The sequence below is a fragment of the Doryrhamphus excisus genome, chromosome 8 (genome assembly GCF_030265055.1).
Source record: "Doryrhamphus excisus isolate RoL2022-K1 chromosome 8, RoL_Dexc_1.0, whole genome shotgun sequence".
NCBI classification, from domain to species: domain Eukaryota; kingdom Metazoa; phylum Chordata; class Actinopteri; order Syngnathiformes; family Syngnathidae; genus Doryrhamphus; species Doryrhamphus excisus.
The window spans coordinates 16,584,595-16,603,479 of NC_080473.1; the positions used below are offsets into that span (position 1 = coordinate 16,584,595).

At 43.0% G+C, this 18,885-nt stretch overlaps 2 protein-coding genes across 3 annotated transcripts; both read right to left on the minus strand.

The window, feature by feature from the left end:
• Positions 1–172: 172 nt before the first annotated feature.
• Positions 173–10,361, minus strand: wdfy1 (WD repeat and FYVE domain containing 1). Its single transcript, XM_058079360.1, has 12 exons — positions 10,114–10,361; positions 8,417–8,484; positions 8,188–8,261; positions 7,959–8,013; positions 6,509–6,659; positions 6,311–6,423; positions 4,767–4,893; positions 4,331–4,436; positions 4,113–4,214; positions 3,914–4,044; positions 3,699–3,807; positions 173–1,495 (listed from the first exon to the last, which is right to left on the minus strand). Exons 1-12 carry the CDS (start codon positions 10,248–10,250, stop codon positions 1,436–1,438), a joined length of 1,233 nt encoding a protein of 410 aa, XP_057935343.1. The 5' UTR covers positions 10,251–10,361; the 3' UTR covers positions 173–1,435.
• Positions 10,362–11,331: 970 nt separating this feature from the next.
• serpine2 (serpin peptidase inhibitor, clade E (nexin, plasminogen activator inhibitor type 1), member 2) lies at positions 11,332–18,024 on the minus strand. Of its 2 annotated transcripts, none has more exons than XM_058079362.1 (9): positions 17,766–18,024; positions 16,950–17,336; positions 16,646–16,873; positions 16,380–16,577; positions 13,181–13,379; positions 13,023–13,120; positions 12,495–12,581; positions 11,847–11,930; positions 11,332–11,741 (listed from the first exon to the last, which is right to left on the minus strand). In XM_058079362.1, exons 2-9 carry the CDS (start codon positions 17,215–17,217, stop codon positions 11,704–11,706), a joined length of 1,200 nt encoding a protein of 399 aa, XP_057935345.1. In that variant the 5' UTR covers positions 17,218–17,336; positions 17,766–18,024; the 3' UTR covers positions 11,332–11,703. The 2 variants fall into 2 exon arrangements, with proteins under 2 accessions (XP_057935345.1, XP_057935344.1); XM_058079361.1 differs by having other exon boundaries at positions 16,950–17,228; positions 17,766–18,023.
• Positions 18,025–18,885: the final 861 nt, after the last annotated feature.

Sequence of the window (18,885 nt, forward strand, 5' to 3'; positions counted from 1 at the left end):
TCCGACCAATTAAGGAAAATGATTTCTTTCTTTCAAGAGTGCATGGGAGTCACTGTATAAAGCTATGTATTAACTTATACTTGCACAGAAAGGACAAAAACACCCTTCACATAGATAATAAATACTTTACTACAAATGTGAATATACACTACGTCATCAAAATAATGGAACGTGATTACATTTGGACATCGGGGACTTCAATGGAAGGCAGACATCTATAACATATCAATTTACTCACAAACTAGCAAAAAAAAAAAAAGGTTGTGCAATTCAGTGCAGGGATGAGCTTATGGGGGGGGGGGACATGACTCCAAACAAAAGAGAAAAAGACATCCACTCATACGCATACATCCACTTGTGACTAGGGAAACTATTACAAGACAATAGAAAAGGCTTTGGGAATGCGCCCTTCTCTCTTTAAGGCTTCTGAAGGAACATAGGCAGAGCTGTAAGAGCTGGGAAGTCAACACGCATCATTTCACATGAACCAAGTGCTTGGTGGCAGAAGGAAGTAGGAAATGCAATTAAGCTCAAATAATGCATCTTACACAACAAGTCATTCTCAAAAGGCATTGGAGTCCATGCCACACGTGGATTAGTGTATGTACCGACAAACATTCCTCCACCTTGTTTAACGATGCTGCAAAAAAGGGTGCGAGACTTTCCAAAGATCACCTGTTGCTATAGCAACATGCTCCCGCCTCCGCCTCACTCGTGACCAGATGAGGGATGTGCGGGTCAGCACCACTACCTCTTTCATGACTCCATGCATCATGGATTCACAAGGTTGTCATGGTGACACCATCAAATGAAAAGGACCCCGCCCAGTGACAGCCCACTGATGTAAAACATCCTGAGTGTGATTTAAGGCCAACCGGTGAAAAAGACCCACAAAGTAGGGAATACGAGTGGACATTTCTACTTTTTGTACATGTAGCAAAGTGAAACGCAAATGCAAGCATATGCAGCTGAGGCATGCAATGGCCGGACTGGACTTTGGGAATATTACAGTACTTTAAAGGATTTGAAAATATGTGTCAAAAGAAGTATCAGAAGTATTCATTGTAAACACTAATATCAACACTCGTCCCACCGGAGGAGTATTTAGGGTACATGCACACATCTACACATTTACAGAAATCAAATCAAACTTTAATTTGACATAACATACACACGCTGTTGTGCTTGGTGTGGTGTGGTGTGGTGCGGTGCAGTGTGCTGTGCGGGGTAAGGAAAAACATCACACATACATTCTTGTAGAGCGGGAATTAAAAGATCATACCAAAGGATCAAGGACAGGACATGTGGACATACGCTACCAGCACTCGCACACGCACACACGAACATCCCCCAGGAGCCGGAGAGTCCAGGCATGATGGCAATGATGCACTGTACAGAGGGGTTTCCATGACACCGGAAGAGAGGGCTGGACCAATCAGCGTGGAGAGAAGCCTGTTGCTAAGCTACAGCCAACTACCTGCGTCATATCCCAGATCTGTGAAGACAAATAACCCAAGGGAAGACACAAAGAAATGACAAGTGTCATTTTTCCATTGATTATATTCCCTCAAGGTGGAAATTCAGTGTCGACAATGTTTGACATGGTGTAGTCAGGAAACAGACTAGCATCTTTTTAGACCACAGCAGAACTTGAAACGAGGCGAATCATCGTCATAAAATCCAAGTCAAGCTTGGGTGTCCAAACTTTTACCAGTGAGGGTCTGTTATGTTTGAGCACTGTTTTGTTGTGCTACATCTTTTTGTTTTGTGTTGTAGGAAGCAGCTAATAGGCCCCGCCCTTTTTGGCGCCCATAAATGAATGCGGGTGTGCTCTGCACGTTCTCTCTCCGCCCTCCACCTTCCACTCACCGTGCTGGTCTGCGGCAGGTTGGCACTACCTGGGCATGCTGCAGGGCCGATCAGCTGGCATAACGCTGAGCAGAGGGCTGGGTTTTGTTTTTACTTCTTGCTTGTCCTGGTGTGAACCGCTGTCCTGTTTTCGGTTTAGGTGTCTTTTTTCGTGCCAGCGCATCAGGGCTTTTTTTCTTGTTTTTTTTAGCTTATGCATCAATAAACTTTGGTGACTTACTTTTACAGGCTCCTGTGTCCTCTTTAAATATGTTCCCATGGGTCATAACAGGGCCAGGATATCTTGGGATATTATCGGTCGATGTTGGCATAAAATGAGGTATTGGTATTGTTTTTTTTCTTACGATAATGATATCAGTGCCCAACCATACAGCAACAAACTTGCCAGTTTAGTATTTCCATGGTAGGCAATGCCTTCAGACTGAAAATATGCAATTTGCAAAGACTGTAAAGCGCTGCGATGGGGGAGGAAGGCGTTTCTTTACTATTAATCTCAGGAAGGATGTACCTGAGAGTACCTGCTGCAAAATGAACAACTGGAGCAGTGCTGAGCGAGCCCAGTATATCATTTCACTGTAATAGTCCAGAGTTTCATACACAGAAATGTTTATAAAGTGTGTTGGTAGACAATGTTCACCCTTTACCCACAAGCATTATAGTATTTTATATAGTATTCTATATTTATAACTATGGCAGTGAAACCTTGGTTTTCATACGCCTCTGTTTTTGACATTGCCAAAAATACATGTCTGTTTTTCAGTTTTTTCAGTACGCCGTCTCTGTTATCATATGGCAAAAATGGTAATGAGACAAAGCATCCACACGTTAGTGAATCAAGCAAGGAATCATTTCATCCTTTCTATTGTGTATGTTATTTCATTGTTCATAGAATCCGCGATGAACAACTCGGAATGCGGACCGCTTGGTTGGAGCGTCAGATCTATTGGGCAGATTGGCACAGCGTCTGCAGTAATGCGGTCTCTGTGCCGGACCGCCGTGGTGAAAAGAGAGCCGAATCGGTCAATCTATGTTCCCACTCTCACCTACGGTCATGAGCTTTGGGTCGTGACCAAAACAACGAGCTCACGGATACAAGCGGCTCAAATGAGTTTCCCTGTAGGGTAGCTGGACTCACCCTAAGGAATAGGGGGAGGAGCTCAGTCATCCGGGAGGGGCTCAGAGTAGAGCCGCTTCTCCTCCGCATCGAGAGGAGCCAGTTGAGGTGGCTCGGGCATCAAGTCCGCCTCCCTGGTGACGCGTTCTGTCCCGCCGGGAGAAGGCAGATCTAGGACACGCTGGAGGGATTATGTCTCACAGCTGGCCTGGGAACGCCTTGGTGTCCTCCTGGTGGGGCTGGAGGCTGTGGCCAGGGGCCAGGAAGTCTGGGCTTCCCTACTGAGACTGCTGCCCCCGCGACCCGGATAAGCCAATGGAAAAGAGAATGGAATGGTATGGTTCCCAACCCCTGGACAAGAGTAAAACAGCGTCCGCTTGGCTCTTCTGTCCACTCTCCTCCACCCTCCACTCATCATTGTGTCCACCAACAACAGTAAAAGTCATGTTAAATGTTCATTTAGGTACTTATTTGTCTTGTATTCTGCATGTAAAACGAGTATTGTCCTCTAAAAAAATTGGGGTTTTCTGAGGTGTTTGGAACTGATTGATTGCATTTGTATTATTACCGATGGAAAAAACTGCTCCAGTTTTCGAACCTTTCAGTTTTTGTCAGACCATTTGGAACAGAAACACATTTGTATTTGAGCTGAGCTGGGCTGGGCTGATCACACACACACACACATTAAATAAGCGGCTTGAAAAGAACTGACAACCTTCACAATGCGGTCACTTCCGCAGGTGACCATCAGGCCTCTGGATGGGTCCATGTTCATGCGAGTGATGCTGTGTTTGCCCTCATGGAATGTGGCCAGTGGTGTTCGACTGCAATACACACAAACAAACAAACACAGTTAATCAGGCTTGCCCTACACTGTTAAGAAAAGAGAAAATGAATTAAACACAAATGTAACCATAAGACTTGACTTACTCTTCCTCCTTGATGGAGTCAAAACAGGCGTCGCACACTCGCACTGGGAACTCAAAGCCCATGAGTGGGTACGTGGAGCGTTTAGAACTGCATTTACCACACACAGCTTTGCCACACTTCCTGCAGTGGTGCTGTAGCACAGTAAACATGCATACAGAGTATTACATATTCAGTAAAAACTGCTATAAATGAACCCTACCTGTCTTAGTCCCAGAGTCTTGGTGTCCCACATCTGCTTGACATTCCAAAAGAAAGGCTGCTCACACTTCTGACAGGAGTCGCTTTCCAACCACTGAGGTGCCTGTAGTTGCATTACATCACCAGAAATAAAAGTTGCGATAATATACACAACAGATATTTCTCAGCACCTTGGTTGGTGACAATCCACATTTGTTGTAAAGTACTGATGCTACAAACCTCTTCTCTGGCTGTGTCCATGTTCCACACGGCGATGCCTCCATCAGCTGAGCATGACACCAACTGCCTGGTCAACTGCATGTAGCACAGGGCCTGGACACGCTCACTGAAGGAGTCAGAGAAAGCCATTAGGCCATTAAAATACCAACATTACTCACATGTTGAAGGGGCTCTAGCGTAAAACGTCAATCATCTGTATCTACCCCACTAGCTTTAAAGTAAAATGACACTCCATAATCGTGACCAAACATTTGAAAAACTGGGGTGGTGATAAGGACCAGGTAGTCTGCTGTTAGTACCACCACTCAGGTCTGTGTATAACAAGAGCCAACAGGAGCACAGCAACATCCAAACACTTGCATTTGTTTTATGGCTGTTCTTGGTTTTAGGTCACTTACGCTTATACAATAACACAACAGGGGCCTGCAGGACTTACTGGTGTCCCTGCAACAGTAGGGTCCGCCCTTTGCGTCCTCCAATGTCCCACATGATGACGCTGTGGTCAGACGCCCCTGAGAAGAGCAGCCTCTGGATGGGGTCCCACCACAATGCTCCTATGCTGCCTGGAAAATATACGTCACCTGATACAGCTGGATAAACCACAGAGCTTGCTTTTTGGTGCCACCTAGTGCATGAAAGGAAAACTGCTTATGCTGAGTCTTTACTGGGCTTTCAATGAGCATTGGACACTTCTGGCCTCTATGACTTGACAAAGTATTATAGGACAAGTAGACTCATAAAGCGACATGGGAAGTTTTTGCCACCTTTAAAATGCAATATAATCAGTAAATGAATCAATCAAAAACAATCCTATAAGTTCATTTTATCATCTCTATGCGACTTCGACTAAATTTGTAAATATACACAGAATAGAAAATCTCTGCAGGGTCATATTAGTTGTTACAAAGTGTGTACAGAGTTGTACAGTGTAAACACAGCAGCACACCCTGTGAGTTGGGTAGCGATATAAGAAAGGATACATTTGTATGCTGTGGCTCTTCCAATGCCACATTTGAAGGCCAAATAGAATGTTGTGCAGTGAAACAATGTGGAGTCATGGATATTATCATCTGGTCAGATGAGTCATCCTTCCTCGCCCTGTTCTCAACTTACTTAAAAGACGATATAAATTAGAACACGGGGGAGCGTTGGAGTGGCTTTGCAAATGTTTTCCATGTTATCAAGTCCTGTTGATTTGTCACAGCTACAAGTGCAAAAAGCAGGATTCCCATCTTTCACTGAAATTAGTTTCCAGGATTATTCCATGACATTTTAAGACAACGTCATACTGAACAGTAAGCGACAACAACATGTTTCCAGTTATAGTCGTTCGTATTGTCCCTTGCCGCTAATTGGGTCTGAAAAGTCGCCAACTTGAACAACAATGTCAACTGGAAGCATTGGCTTGCAGAGCTGCTTTTTGCGGAAATGCAAACTGCTTGATATAAACACAAACCAGCAGTTCAAGGAAATTCATTTTCATTCTGAAAGACTGCACTAAACCAAGGAACAAAAATAAAGCTCAGCATGATGAAACATGATACATGGTAAAGACAACAAAGTACCAACTCCTAACAGCCCGTGTATCATAGCAAGTATATCTACAAAATACTAGCTCAGCCATTTAATTTGAGTGCAAATTTCCCCTCAGGTCATTTAGTTCTATTGTGCAGGGTGGCCTTATACTACCTGCTGAAGCACTTCCAGGTTACACGCCTATGTGTGTGTGTGCTCGCACAAGACCAAGCACACCACGTGTGGATCCATGTGAGTGCAGTGATATGGTTTATTGCTATCATGCAAGGTGCAGTTTATCATTAATAGTAGGCCAGATGAACCGTCGCTCTGATAATAGAACAAAGGTGTAGGTTGGGCAGCAATACCCATGCTGGTGCAAGACAACATCCTCTCTGCACAGGAAATTTGACACATCAATACCTTGCATGATGAACACGTTATCAGTCACGTATATGCATGTACCTTCATGGCCCTTCAGCGTAGTGATGATAGAGTAGGTGGTCCTCTCCAGCTTCAACAGTGTGATCTGCCCCGAGTAATCGCCGACAAAGGCGTGCTGGGTCTCATGATCATATCTGAGCCAAGAGTTAGGGTTTTATTGAAAAACCACTTGAAAGAGACAATGATGTACTTCATACACAACAAGTAAATGAAGGATACTGTAGGCAGGAGGCCCAGGAAGTGAAGTAGTGTCTCCCCAGCATGCTGCCGCTCTGGGTGCACATCCAGCTCACGCTCTTGTCATGCCCGGTGCTCACCAACCACTCACTCTCCAGGGTAAACACCATATCGGATATTCGGTTCTGGTGAGCTGCAATGCATATGCATCGTGCTTAATCTGTTAGATTCATTCATGGAAACGTGTAGGAGTTTGAACATCAACGTGGCCTTTCTCAGTGCTGATCCCCTCTGGGTCTCTTGATGCAAACTAATCCAGACTTAGTCAGCCAAATCCCCTCAGATGTTTTGTTCCTGCATCAATCTTAATAAAGGATGGCCTTCTGAGAGATGTCTATTTTTGATGTCGATTATCTGGATTGTTTACCTGTTACCCCCGGACGACTTGCATTGCTCAGAATTCTTATTATGCTAATGTTCGTTCCCTGGAAAGCAGAGGTGAAAACGGATATCCTTTTTATAGATTTGTTTATCTTGGTGAATAATTCAAACTTGTTGTGTTTTGTGGCGCATCCTTTCCTTTCCTTTTTTTTGGCCCAATGGTATCAGTTTTTGCTAGTGGTTTGCGGTCCTCGATAGTGATGCAAGTAAAATAGTTTGTGTGGAAGTGGTACATTTTTGGCTTCTTTGGCCTTCTTCCCCACTCCGTTTGACCCCATTTCTTAAGTTTACTATACAAATAAATTGGATATAACTAGTTGGCTTGGTAGTTAGCTTGGTTGCCTGCAGGGTAGCTTGTCCCTGCAGTGATCAAGCTACCCTGCATTAGTGTTGCGCAATGTGGTGAAAACTAATAATAATAGGAATGTAAAGGTTACTATAGGGGTGCTATTTCATGTCTATGGGCTCTAATATTGGTAAAACTATTTAGAAAGTCAAATATATAGGTAGTCACATACAATGAAATTATTCTGTAACTTGGCAGAAATTCATTTATCCCCGTCTGGAACCAATTAACAGCAAAAAACTAAAACTAAAGGAGTAAAAGTAACCATCTGGGTTTAATATACTTGATTTCCTTGCAAACACTCTTTTTTCCTTCTCCTTTGAGAAGTAAAGTCACTTCAGAGACATTTTTGTGATAACTACTGATGATTTTTTTGCTTTTTGTCTTGCACGGTGGACAAAGCATCAAGCCACAATGAATAACACATTTTATTTATTGATTTCTTTTTGTGTAGCACAGACTTTTCTCGTCACTTAATGTTTTCGATTCAACTCTTGTATTGTATTGTGTGTGGAGGAGTTGAGAAATGCTGATGTGGACTACAAATAAAACAACTGCTTTTGGTTCAATTGGTTTCATCAAATAGGAATAGAGAAACAATAGCCGCAGGAAACTCAAGAAATGAGAAACCCACAGACAAGCTTCGGTTACATCCCGCCCCACCTTTCCCTCAACTGATTTAAATATGTCATTATATCATCTCACCTGGATATGTTTTTACATGGTTCATCTTGTTGAAATCTTCAGAGATGAGGAACTCCTTCGGGGGAAGCAAACAAAAAACGAGTTTAAAATCAAACAACCAACCCTCCCTCAAAGGCATTTGGAGAAGTTCCATTGGAGAAGCTCTTTGGTTTAAATGGTTAAACCAAAGAGCTTCTCCAATGGAAGATCATTTTCGAGCGAGAAATACGATGCATGTTAATTCTCTCACCACAACAGCCCCATTGTCTTGGCCAATGAAGATACGTCTGCTGTCATGGTGGTATGACATACAAGAGCAGGGAGCTGAGAGGGAGACATGGAAATAATCACCACTGGCACATCACTTTATGCTGGCTTGTGTGTCTAATGAACGGAATTTTCCACAATTATAAAACCCGTTTGAAAAGCTGTAACCTACAAAAATCCCACTGATCCCACTAGTGCAGTCTTATACTTACAGGACACTGTGTGGTAGATGCTAGGCCAGTACTGACCGCTGTCTCTCTTCAGCCAAACCCGAATGGTTCTGGAGATGAAATGCAGAATGCAATAAACACAACAGTGTTCCAAATGTGCCACACTCGAGTACTCTTTAACCTTGAAAAAGAATAGTACAACAGTGTGTGCACTCACAAGATGTCTTCGAGTGATTCCTAACCCCTATGCCTCGTCACAATAGCTTGTTGTGAGAGATCATTGCGTGTGCCTCAGGAAATGATCCAATCTCACTGAACTGGTCCAAAAATGATCAACAATGTATCTTTGTTCGTCTAGCTATGCCAGCAAAGTATAGTGATGGCCTACATCAATGGACTACATCACATAAATCAATTCACAGTTCCATGTGTATGAAAGGAGTAGGAAGAAGCAACGCTTATTAAATCTGACCCCTCCATCTGGTACTTTTACAATCTGTTACTGTTATGTTTGTTCACTTCCTGCCTCCCTGGTAGTTTTAGTTTTACTTTCTGTGTTTGAAAATTCATGCAGGCCACTTGCACGTCTCTTGCAATTTCCCCCATTTTTGCAGGAAGGGATGTAACTCCTACTTAAAGTGCACTAACAAACTGAAACGTGAATTTATGATCTTGGTCAAAGTGCCTCATATTGAATACATTCATATTGATCGGTTATGGAGTCCGTGGTGTGGGTGGCCCTGTTTCAATGCCTAGTGAGCAAGTCTTGTATAATATATACATATGCTGGGGGATGGTGAACTGATTGCCAGACTTGCATGTACATGTGTACTTAATGAGTGTATACATGCTGTACTATAAAGTCACGTGAGTCATAAGGTGCTTTCATTTGCTGTCACATGTATGTACAGTAACATCAGAAATGACAGCAATAACCTTAAGGTGAATGCTTCCAACTTCCCTTAACATAAAGTGGCTTTCAATTGTTATGAAACGCGCATCACTTCCCAATGATTTGAAATGATGCTGCTGCTTCCTTGCAAGCCATGATGGCGGCTAGTGCAGCCACCCAGCAAGCAGACGTCTTTTTGTTTCGTCACTGAATCTTTAGTGTCATATTGTGCTCTGATGCTTTCACTGTTGTAACCACAGACGTTTGAAAGGAGAGGTTTTAAAAATGTGACGCTTTCAAAGTGACGCTCACCGGACGTCGCCCGCAGTCATTGCGCGATTAACATGGAAAAAAAGTTGGCGGCGAATTGAATTATCACATGAAGTAAGACTAAATAAGCTTTGATGAATACATTTTACATTATTGGAAGCTTTTTTATTTGTTAATGGCTGCCTGTAGTGTAACCATCCAGTTACTGGTTCGGTGTCTTAAAGGATGTTTTATCGCACAAGCGACTACTACAAAATAGAAATGATGCAAACAAAGAATATATCCATATATGCGGGGATAATTACAGGGACTCAATTAACATGGCTTTATCATGTTTGGTAAACTATGTTAAAGGTAAGGACTTGCTAACTTCGACGAACCAAACAAACGTTCTCGTCAAACGAATTCTCCGATTAGGGGTTGCTGTCGGTTGTTTTAGTATTGCTTGCGCGATTTTAACATTTTCCTAAGCCACCAATAAAAGAAAAATCATGAGGAGAGCGAGTACATAACGTAGCTAGCCGGGTAGCTACTCCACCGAAGCTAACATGGTGGCTAAAATAGGTTGGGAAGTCACCTGTCTTCGCTGACTGTGATCACTCCATCCTCCTTCGGGATTAAAACCGCTACCGTGACAGAGTCTGAGTGTCCCTCGATTTTGTTCAGAAGAACCGGCCTGGCGCTCTGAGGCCTCGAATGGATTTCGGCTGCCATGGTTTAGTCCCGCCAGTACTGGTTTTCCTGCTGCTAATTCTCTTCCTAGCCAGTCCAAGTGGATCAGCTGACACACAACAGAGACTCTATGGTGATTACCGTAATGCCTGCAAAGAAGTCGCCAAGGATTTGTCGCCAGATGGGAAACTAAAGTTACCGTGATAGAACCGTATTTTGAGCAAAATTCCATGGCCGGTTTGAGGTTCCTCGGGGTCATTTTCTACAGTAAAACATGACCACAGACCCTGAATGGTACACTTTATAATGCAGTTGTATCTTTAAACGATAAACACGCGGGCAAAATTGGATTTGATTTTGGGGTCCTCTACTACTGCCAATATTCTAATGTTCTACTCTGTCATTACGAACACATTAAAACTAGATATCAGATCTTTTTGTTGTAGTTAGATTGTAATCCCAGGGATTAAGGGTGCCCCCTAGTGGTCACGGGGCCCCAAGCAGCTGCTCAGTTGGTTTATGCCTCGCGTGGCACGTGAGACAATACACAACCTTGTCTTACATGTTTACACCTCCAACTTTTCAGACTATGTATGTTTAAAGTGTTATACTGGTCTTCCACGTGATGTGAAATCGTCATACGATGAGGCAAGTGTCTAAAGTTTAAGGTTGAATTTTCCTCAAAATTTGCTTCAAAGTCTTGTCAACAGTTGAGTATGAGAACTTGACGAGATCTGTTGAATTTATCACGTGACAACTTTTCATCGTCAATGTATGGCAACATACCGGTGACCACCGCTCAGTGTTTTACTACACGTATGCATTACTTTTCCAGTACTTTCCCGATTTTCTTTCAGTTCATTTAGCTTCCACTACAGAATAGTACAGTTGGGATAATCCCAACAAAGTTTTCCAGTAGATGGATGTGGCCATGGCAGCTATCAAATCTAATATAATTATTGTATCGTCAGGTCGATTATTTAAACTGACAAAATTACAACTTCAGACATTTACACTAAATAATAATGTTTGGTTAATATCACAGAAACTATGAAAACTCCAGAGAAAGACTTGGCTAGAGATGCCAAACGATATGTAAATGGTAGAACAAATGGGGGTTGGATGAGCTCATAAATATGTATTTATTGCTCTCAAAGCAAGTCATTACAACCATGGCCATAACTTAAGTACGACTGGAAAGAAGATACATTGAAATAAAATAAAATTCAAATGACAATTAAATCATGTGTCTCACTCCAGAGTTAATAAAATACACAAACAACATTCAAAGTCCATTAAAAACAAATTCCAGATGTACGGAAAAAAAAACATCTGGAAAATAGCAAAAAAACCTTTCTAATTTTGTTGTTACGCATTGAAGCAACATAAAAAGCAATAAAAGAAATACCATCTACAGTAAAGTGTGTATGCTTGCATATGTACGCGTGTCTCCATGCACACGCTAGCCCCGTGTCGTCACATGTGGTCAGCGAGCTCAAGGCTGGTTGATTTGGCCCATGAAGAGGAGGGTACCTGAGGATGGAAGCAGAGAGGTGTCAACCTGACCAAACCAAGGGCCAAGAAGGATGTGGTATACAAATACAGGACGGATATGAAGACGGAGAAGGTGTTCTGTACCGGTTGGGTTATGTCGGATGAGGAAGAGAAAAGGCCTGTCCACTGAAACCCAAGGAGGAGAGGACCGAGCCATCAAAATTGCAGCTGGACACCAGACAAAAGTAGGAGGAGATGTTATGACACCGACACCAGGGATGTATTCCACAATGCAGGTGGAGTGAAAACTGTCAATATGAAAACCCTGACGGAAAGTCTGTGGATTCCTTCCTAACCTGGCACATGTCCAAGCAGAATGGACATAATTCAATCTTTCAATAAATTCCTGTTATTCTGGCGCTCAATTCTGATGCTTTTTTGCCTCAATGAACATTACAGTAACATTACTGATGCCAGTGACCAACGTAGAATACTACATGGCATCAGGCTACGTAGCATTATCTTTTTGAAGGCATCTTTTCAATGTCTTAAATGTCCCGTGCTAGCATGCTGTTGACATTGTCTGATTTTGGATCAACATTTGCCATTTTAGCAGGGCTTGGCGGTGGCTTTTTATTGCGGTCATGCCCACGATGAACTCAGAATGAACATACTCAGAATTGATGGATTCAAATCAGCTGCTCGAGAACCCAAAACCCTTGAGTTAATTCAATTCAGCCTTTCAGGAACGGGCCTGAGCAATTATTAAAAAAACAAATCAAAACAACTCACTGGTGGCCGCCGCTGCTTTGGTTCCATCTTCATCCACCACTATTTTGGCTTTCTGAAGGGCCTTGGAGACATACACAGGCTCAGCACCTACAAACACACTGCCGTTAATACCACAATGTCCATCAACTAAATCGCAATACAAGACTTTGACTATTTTGCCATGCTAAAATATGGCGGCAAGTGTGTGACATCATCACTCTTGCTAATCAGACATTGCTAAAAGGCAAAAAACAACATGAATGAAAACGTGAGTGCATCACTCTGAAAATCTCAGTAGAAGATCTTTACAGGACCAAAGAACAATGCCTCTCTGGGCCCATCACCACAGGGGGGCGCTATTGCACCTTCCTGCCATTTCAGGGAGAAAGGAATGATGTGCTGACTTTCACACTGGATATGGAAACATGACATCAGTCATCCTGGCTATCGGCAGTAAACGGCTAACAATCCCTACATACCTTTAAGCCCTACTCATAAGCAACGGACATTGCCTCATGCTTGGGACGGACCGACTGAACTTCCACTCACTCAGGTGCCTGAAGTCCGCTTTGTCTTGGCTGAACATGTCTGTTAAACCCAGCACCGACAGGGGGGCCTTCAAATCCACTTCAGCATCAGCAGTGAACCTAGAGACGGCCACGGTTAGTCGGCAAGTTGAAACTGTCGCTGGTCTACGGTTATCTTACCTGGGGATGAGAAGACGCACTTTCCTCATGCGCATACCTTTGCTCCAACTCTGCACCGTGGCCGTGTTAATATGCGGGGTGATGTGAGACAGGGGCGTGTCCTCCTCAGCAGGCATAACAATGAGCATGGTGATTGTGTTGCCGTGGTAGGGCAATTCCAGCACCTTGTAATCCACTCCCTGCGGCGTGGTGGCCATGCCTGGTGGAAGAAACGGTTGAGTCAAACATTTACCGGCGCCCCTCGTGTTACCACGCACTACCTCCTGTATTTGCATATTTCATTAAGATGCAAGGTAACAAGTGCAGCATTAATATGTAATGCACACCAATGCCATAGTTTGTGTCAAATATAAAAGTCTACATTTCAATCACATCCAGCACAATTTATCATCCATAAAGAACAAGCAATTTTAATTATGGTAACCGTATGGATCAATGGTGCCCAAACTGCTGGCCATTTTAGGCCGGCCCTCCACATATTCTAAAAACCGAATGAATCCAGTTTGGTGACATACAGTATATTATTAAACAACACACACGTACAACACACGGCTAGGATGTTTTGTTCAGCCAGCTTTTTCATGTATTGACCAACAAGGAATTAGCTTCTTTAATGTACAAAATCAACCCCCAAATCCCTTTATTTTGCATACTATGGAAAAAGTACCCTGTCATAAATGCTTTGTAAAATATCATTTTTACAGTGGGATGATTTCCACAGTGTTGTGTGGTTGTTATGCAGTGCTGTGAGAGAACATGTGATCTTGACATGTTATTTCATTTATTTCATTGTATTAAATCAAGTCAACACGCCAACCTTGAAGTGAAAATCCGCGCCACAAATCAGAGACTAAATAGCAACCAGTTTAAACAGGTGCGGGTGTTCTTGAAGGTCAAAAGGTTTTTTGGAGCCGAGAACACAGCTCCTAGCTTATTCTTTCAAGACATCTGCTGGTGCCGGAATCTTTACTCCCCAATCTTGGGATGATGTGATCAGTCTGGACTGCCAGAAGATAAAAGAGCAACTGTGGTCCAGATGCCACAACGGAATGTGCCGCACAAACAGCGACTTGATCAACAAAGTCACACACGTCAAAGTCACGTGTGACCTGTGATTTGATCCTGAAGCTGTGATCATAAGGCCCATTATGACTAAGTTATGGTCCAAGTATGACCAGACCGAGGTTGCCACAGAGAGTCACCAGTTTGCGCATCCTGTGAAGGTGGCGCTCCTTCGCTGTCAGAACATCTAATTAGCCAAGCATTACGTTTATTCTCCACGTTGCCCAACATCCCCATTTATACTATTGCTATTAGTATTCTACCATTACTGGAAAAGTCTTCTTGCTGCGTACCATGACACCACTGTGTGCAATTGAAAGAACACACACCAGTACATACTCAGGCAAACTCTCCTTCTATACCAAGTAGTGTACGATCGGTGTAGAATTTTCCCATTGTTGGATGGAGCCAAATGTTTTATTTCGACAAGGTGAGGCGTTGCCCTGCCCTGGAGTTTTGCCACTTTGTGGTTATTGTAGTCGTGCACAACATGTATTTTTTACTTAAAAACAGTTCATTCATTCATTCATTTTCTACCGCTTTTCCTCACGAGGGTCGCGGTATCGTTGAAAATAATATATAGTTGAATATTTCAGACACTTTGGCCTTGAAAACAATAATAGGTCTAGCAGCATTTTCTTTTATTTGTAGCTTGTATGTTTTATTTTTGACACAAGAACAGCAGTACATTCCTTGCTTCCTTGACTTTGGTCCCATGTGTCTGTATTTAACACAATTACAACGTTTTTTGTTTCTTTGCATTCATTTTTATTTCAGCGTGTCATTTTGCTGTCTTGAAAGTCACTGTATTATGGCTTGCGGCTTGACTGACTATAATAAATGGACCTTTGAGTCATTGCCACGTGTATTTGTGTATGAATAGCAGCCTTTTGGCTCTTCTTGGAAAAGGCTTTGTGGGTGACAAGGTGCACCATTTCCAAACGATCCTACCAAAAAGTTTACAAATGCAGATTGGGTTTTCTGGTTTCCCTTGTTTTCCCTTGTGCCGTGGTACTTTCACACCAGACCCGTCACTATTCCCCCTGACTGACATTTTAAATGATGCCTTTCCTTCTGCTCAGGCATTTAGCTGCAAAGTGATAAAAATGTACCACTGGCCTCAAATATGAATCCAAATGTTGGCCAAATGTGCATTTACAGTCACGTTGCACCATCCTCATACATCTATGTTCATGTTTCAGAAAGCCAATTATGTCAGAACTTTAACTTCAATGCCAAAGACGTATTTATATATGTTTTTTGTGAGGAGCAAAAAGGAGGTGATGATGCAACTGCGCGCTAATAGATGTCACTGTTAGAACACTTAAGCCATAAAAATGGCCACAAAATGGCAGATGTGCATTTGATAAAAGCTCAGCATGAATCATTTGCATGTAAAAACACACCACAGGAAGTGATGGGCATTTTAGGGACATGTTAACACATGCACACGCATACGCATTCACACGCGTGCACACTATTTTGTTCCAAATGTGAAAATGATGAATAGTTTTCGTTGGCTTTGGGCTTTTCCCTTCAGGAGTCGCCACAGCAAATCAATGGCTTCCATCCAACCCTGTCTTCTGCATCTGTCTCTCTAATGTCCTCCTTCACTACATCCATAAACCTCCTCTTTGGTCTCCCTCTACGCCTCCTACCTGGCAGCATCCTTCTACCAATATATTGACTATGTCTCCTGTGGACATGTCCCAACCATCTCAGTCTGGCCTAAAGGACTTTATCTCCAAGGCCTCTAACATGTAATGTCCCTCTGATGTACTCCTTCCTGATCCTATCCATCCCGGTCACTCCCAATGAGAACCTCTGCATGGTTCCTGGTGTTCTCTTTAGAAATAGTTATTTTGATGTAAAACAACCCTTTTGTGGCGTTTATGTTGTGGTATCATTGTTTAGATATTTGCACAAATGCAACATATTTGTGTCAGAGTGGAAGTTATGCTTGAAATGCATCTTGACAAAAAGCTATTGTGCATGAATATTTTAACGTGTTCCAAATAAACTTCAAAATCTATCCGTTCCCAAATCCTTCCTCCGGCGGCTAGGTGCATTTAGTGAGCAGATTTAGCACACAGCTTCAGCGACTGTAAATGTACTGCAGTGTACAAAAAGGACTCACTGATGTTGAAGACTGACAGCTGAGACATCATAGGGACTTTGAACACATCGCCATTGCCGCCGGTGAAGGGCCTCATCTTGGTGTCCTCGGGCTGAAAACGGGACTTCCATAAGCCTTTGAAGTAAATGGCGTTGACCACGACCAAGCGGGCCAGGGCAGCATCCAGCATGTCAGCTCTGACCAGTCTGGTCACGTGACCTGAAAGAATATTTCACAACTATTTCATCAAATGTGCGCAAATTGTTTTGAAGCACAACCATTCATACCTTTGGTTTTGTTGCCCACCCAGGCATTGATCTTATCTGCTGCCCCCTGGGGGTCGCTAAAGTCCATGGTCTTGCTCTCACACTGGAAGTTGGCTTTGTTGGTGTCAACAAAGCCTCTCTCCATGGGGAAGCCTTGCTGGCTGAACACGCCGTTGGCGATGAGAACGACGTCCTGGTTGGACTTGGCTGTCAAGGTTTTGTGCAGTTTCCTCAACATCCTGTACGGTCCTGCACAAATGAAAAAGTAGAGCTTGTGTTTATGTCGTGCGAGATCGGCTCATCTTTAGACTTGAATAGAAGTTACCGTTTTTTTTGTAACGGAGAGCACCCAGGATCTGCTTGCGGGTTCCCCCGTGACCTCCTGACAGCAGCATGCCAAGGACAGAGGCCACTCCGTGGGGTGAAAGGACTACATTCTCCAGGGGCTTGGAGCGGGCTACCTGCTGAAACACCTGCATCCCAAAATCTGAGCCCCGTTCTCCGTAGGATGGAGTCTGGGACACGGCGCCCGTACGGCTGTGCAGGCTCACCAGCGCACACAGACCCAGGAACAGCAGGTACCTCATTTTCATTTTAACAGCACCTTGAATGATACACACGCACGTAGCAGTGGCCTGGGGGCAACTCTATTCCAAAAACACCTTGAAGTCCAGGAAGTCAATTGTGGATGTCCTCGTATCGGATCAGATTGCTGCGGGCCAAATTTGTTTGTGGCGGTCCACCACAAAAAAAAATCAATGCATCGTATTAAATGACAACTTTAAAAGTTACTACTTCCTGTCATAAAATCAGATGGGTGTTTGATCATTAATTAATTAACAAATCCAGTATTGTTTAAAAAAATGAACATTATGAGGCTGCTTAATGTTGAAAACATTTAATAGTGCCAAGCTTAAAGTCTTAGCTTTGCATTGTAGGCACTAAAGCAAACGAGTGTAATATAGTATGCTCACGTGCCACACATTGGACACCCCTACCTTCTAGCGTTGGTGTCAAGTATGGTGAGAGCGCCATTTGCAAATGAGTGTAAAGTTGCTTAGTTTGTTGTTGTCGAACAAACACAATATGTCGATAGAGGAAAGTAAGAGACTATAAAGAATAAAAACCGACGTCCGCTTACTCTGCTTTGCTATGATGACTTGAAGACGCTTGCTCCTCTTGTATCACAGGTGAAACTGGAACTTTGTACAAAAACTCTCAACTTGTGACGTCTCAACTGTGTCGTCCACACGAGAAACACGGAAACGTAAAATAAATGTTGGTCATTCCACGGAGACCGGAGATACTGACCAGCGCAACTTTGACGGACTCTACTCCTCCTCCCAAGCAAACATTCAACAAGAACGTGGAGAGGATCTCCGCTCAGTGTAAAGTACACGTAACTGCGTCACTTCCGTCGGTTCTTCAAAATAAAACGAACAACAAACTATTATTGACAATTAAATACACATTGTATGCACTTGAACTGAAATCAGAACGTTTTAATAGAATTATCTCATCAATTTGTTGCTAATAAAGATCAAGTAAGACGTCAAAGAAGTTGAAGAGGAGTAGAAGTTTTGAAAAAAAAATAATTTTGGTCTTAATTTTACTAACTTGACGCCTCTAAATGAACATTTTTGAACAAACGAAAGGGAAACCCTTTTGGGAATGGGAAACGAAGTACTATGAATCACATTGGAAAGATTCTTGTGTCTACTTTTATTTAGTGAACAGACACATGGCCAGTTTTTCTTTTTTTATAAACATGATCTTCCCTTCATTGGATTCATGAGTGGTTTGTGAAATGAAACTGCTATGCTATTATATAGTTCAAGGGCACAGTGTCAAGAGAAAAGGCTGAAATATTGATACTAATATATTAGAGTTGCTATCACTGTGGCTCCCCCAGATCCTTTGATTTTTCAGTCAAATCAGCCGGAAAAGACGACACCACTATGAACCTGATCCAGACCCAATCCACATTGGGATCCATCCGCCCACCCCCGTGTATTGAGTGTAGTAAGGTTGGGTGGTCTTAGCGAGCATTGGGGTTTTTCATGTACAGCTGTGAGATGTTGTGAAAATAACCACTGATGGAGGAAGTGGTGGGGTTATTTTTACTGTGTGTTTCAAGGGCAGACAGAGCAGCGAACACAGCTGTGAACTTCAATGACCCGCTTGCCAGGCAGATGACGGGAACGCTGCAACGTGCTGCTCAAATTCGCTCTTTCCTGCATGAATACAACATACCTTAACCA

What these genes read in the sequence shown, in the direction of transcription:
- serpine2 (XM_058079362.1), bottom strand. Translation starts at nt 17,217, where the DNA reads ATGAAAATGAGGTACCTGCTGTTCCTGGGTCTGTGTGCGCTGGTGAGC. An exon ending in TCTCCGTTACAAAAAAAACG is followed by an intron (nt 16,874 to 16,949) that starts GTAACTTCTATT and finishes TCATTTGTGCAG; the next exon opens with GACCGTACAGGATGTTGAGG. An exon ending in CAAAGCAGCGGCGGCCACCA is followed by an intron (nt 11,931 to 12,494) that starts GTGAGTTGTTTT and finishes TCTGGTGTCCAG; the next exon opens with CTGCAATTTTGATGGCTCGG.
- wdfy1 (XM_058079360.1), bottom strand. Translation starts at nt 10,250, where the DNA reads ATGGCAGCCGAAATCCATTCGAGGCCTCAGAGCGCCAGGCCGGTTCTT. An exon ending in ATCACAGTCAGCGAAGACAG is followed by an intron (nt 8,485 to 10,113) that starts GTGACTTCCCAA and finishes TTTCATCTCCAG; the next exon opens with AACCATTCGGGTTTGGCTGA. An exon ending in GAAGTGACCGCATTGTGAAG is followed by an intron (nt 1,496 to 3,698) that starts GTTGTCAGTTCT and finishes TTGTCTTCACAG; the next exon opens with ATCTGGGATATGACGCAGGT.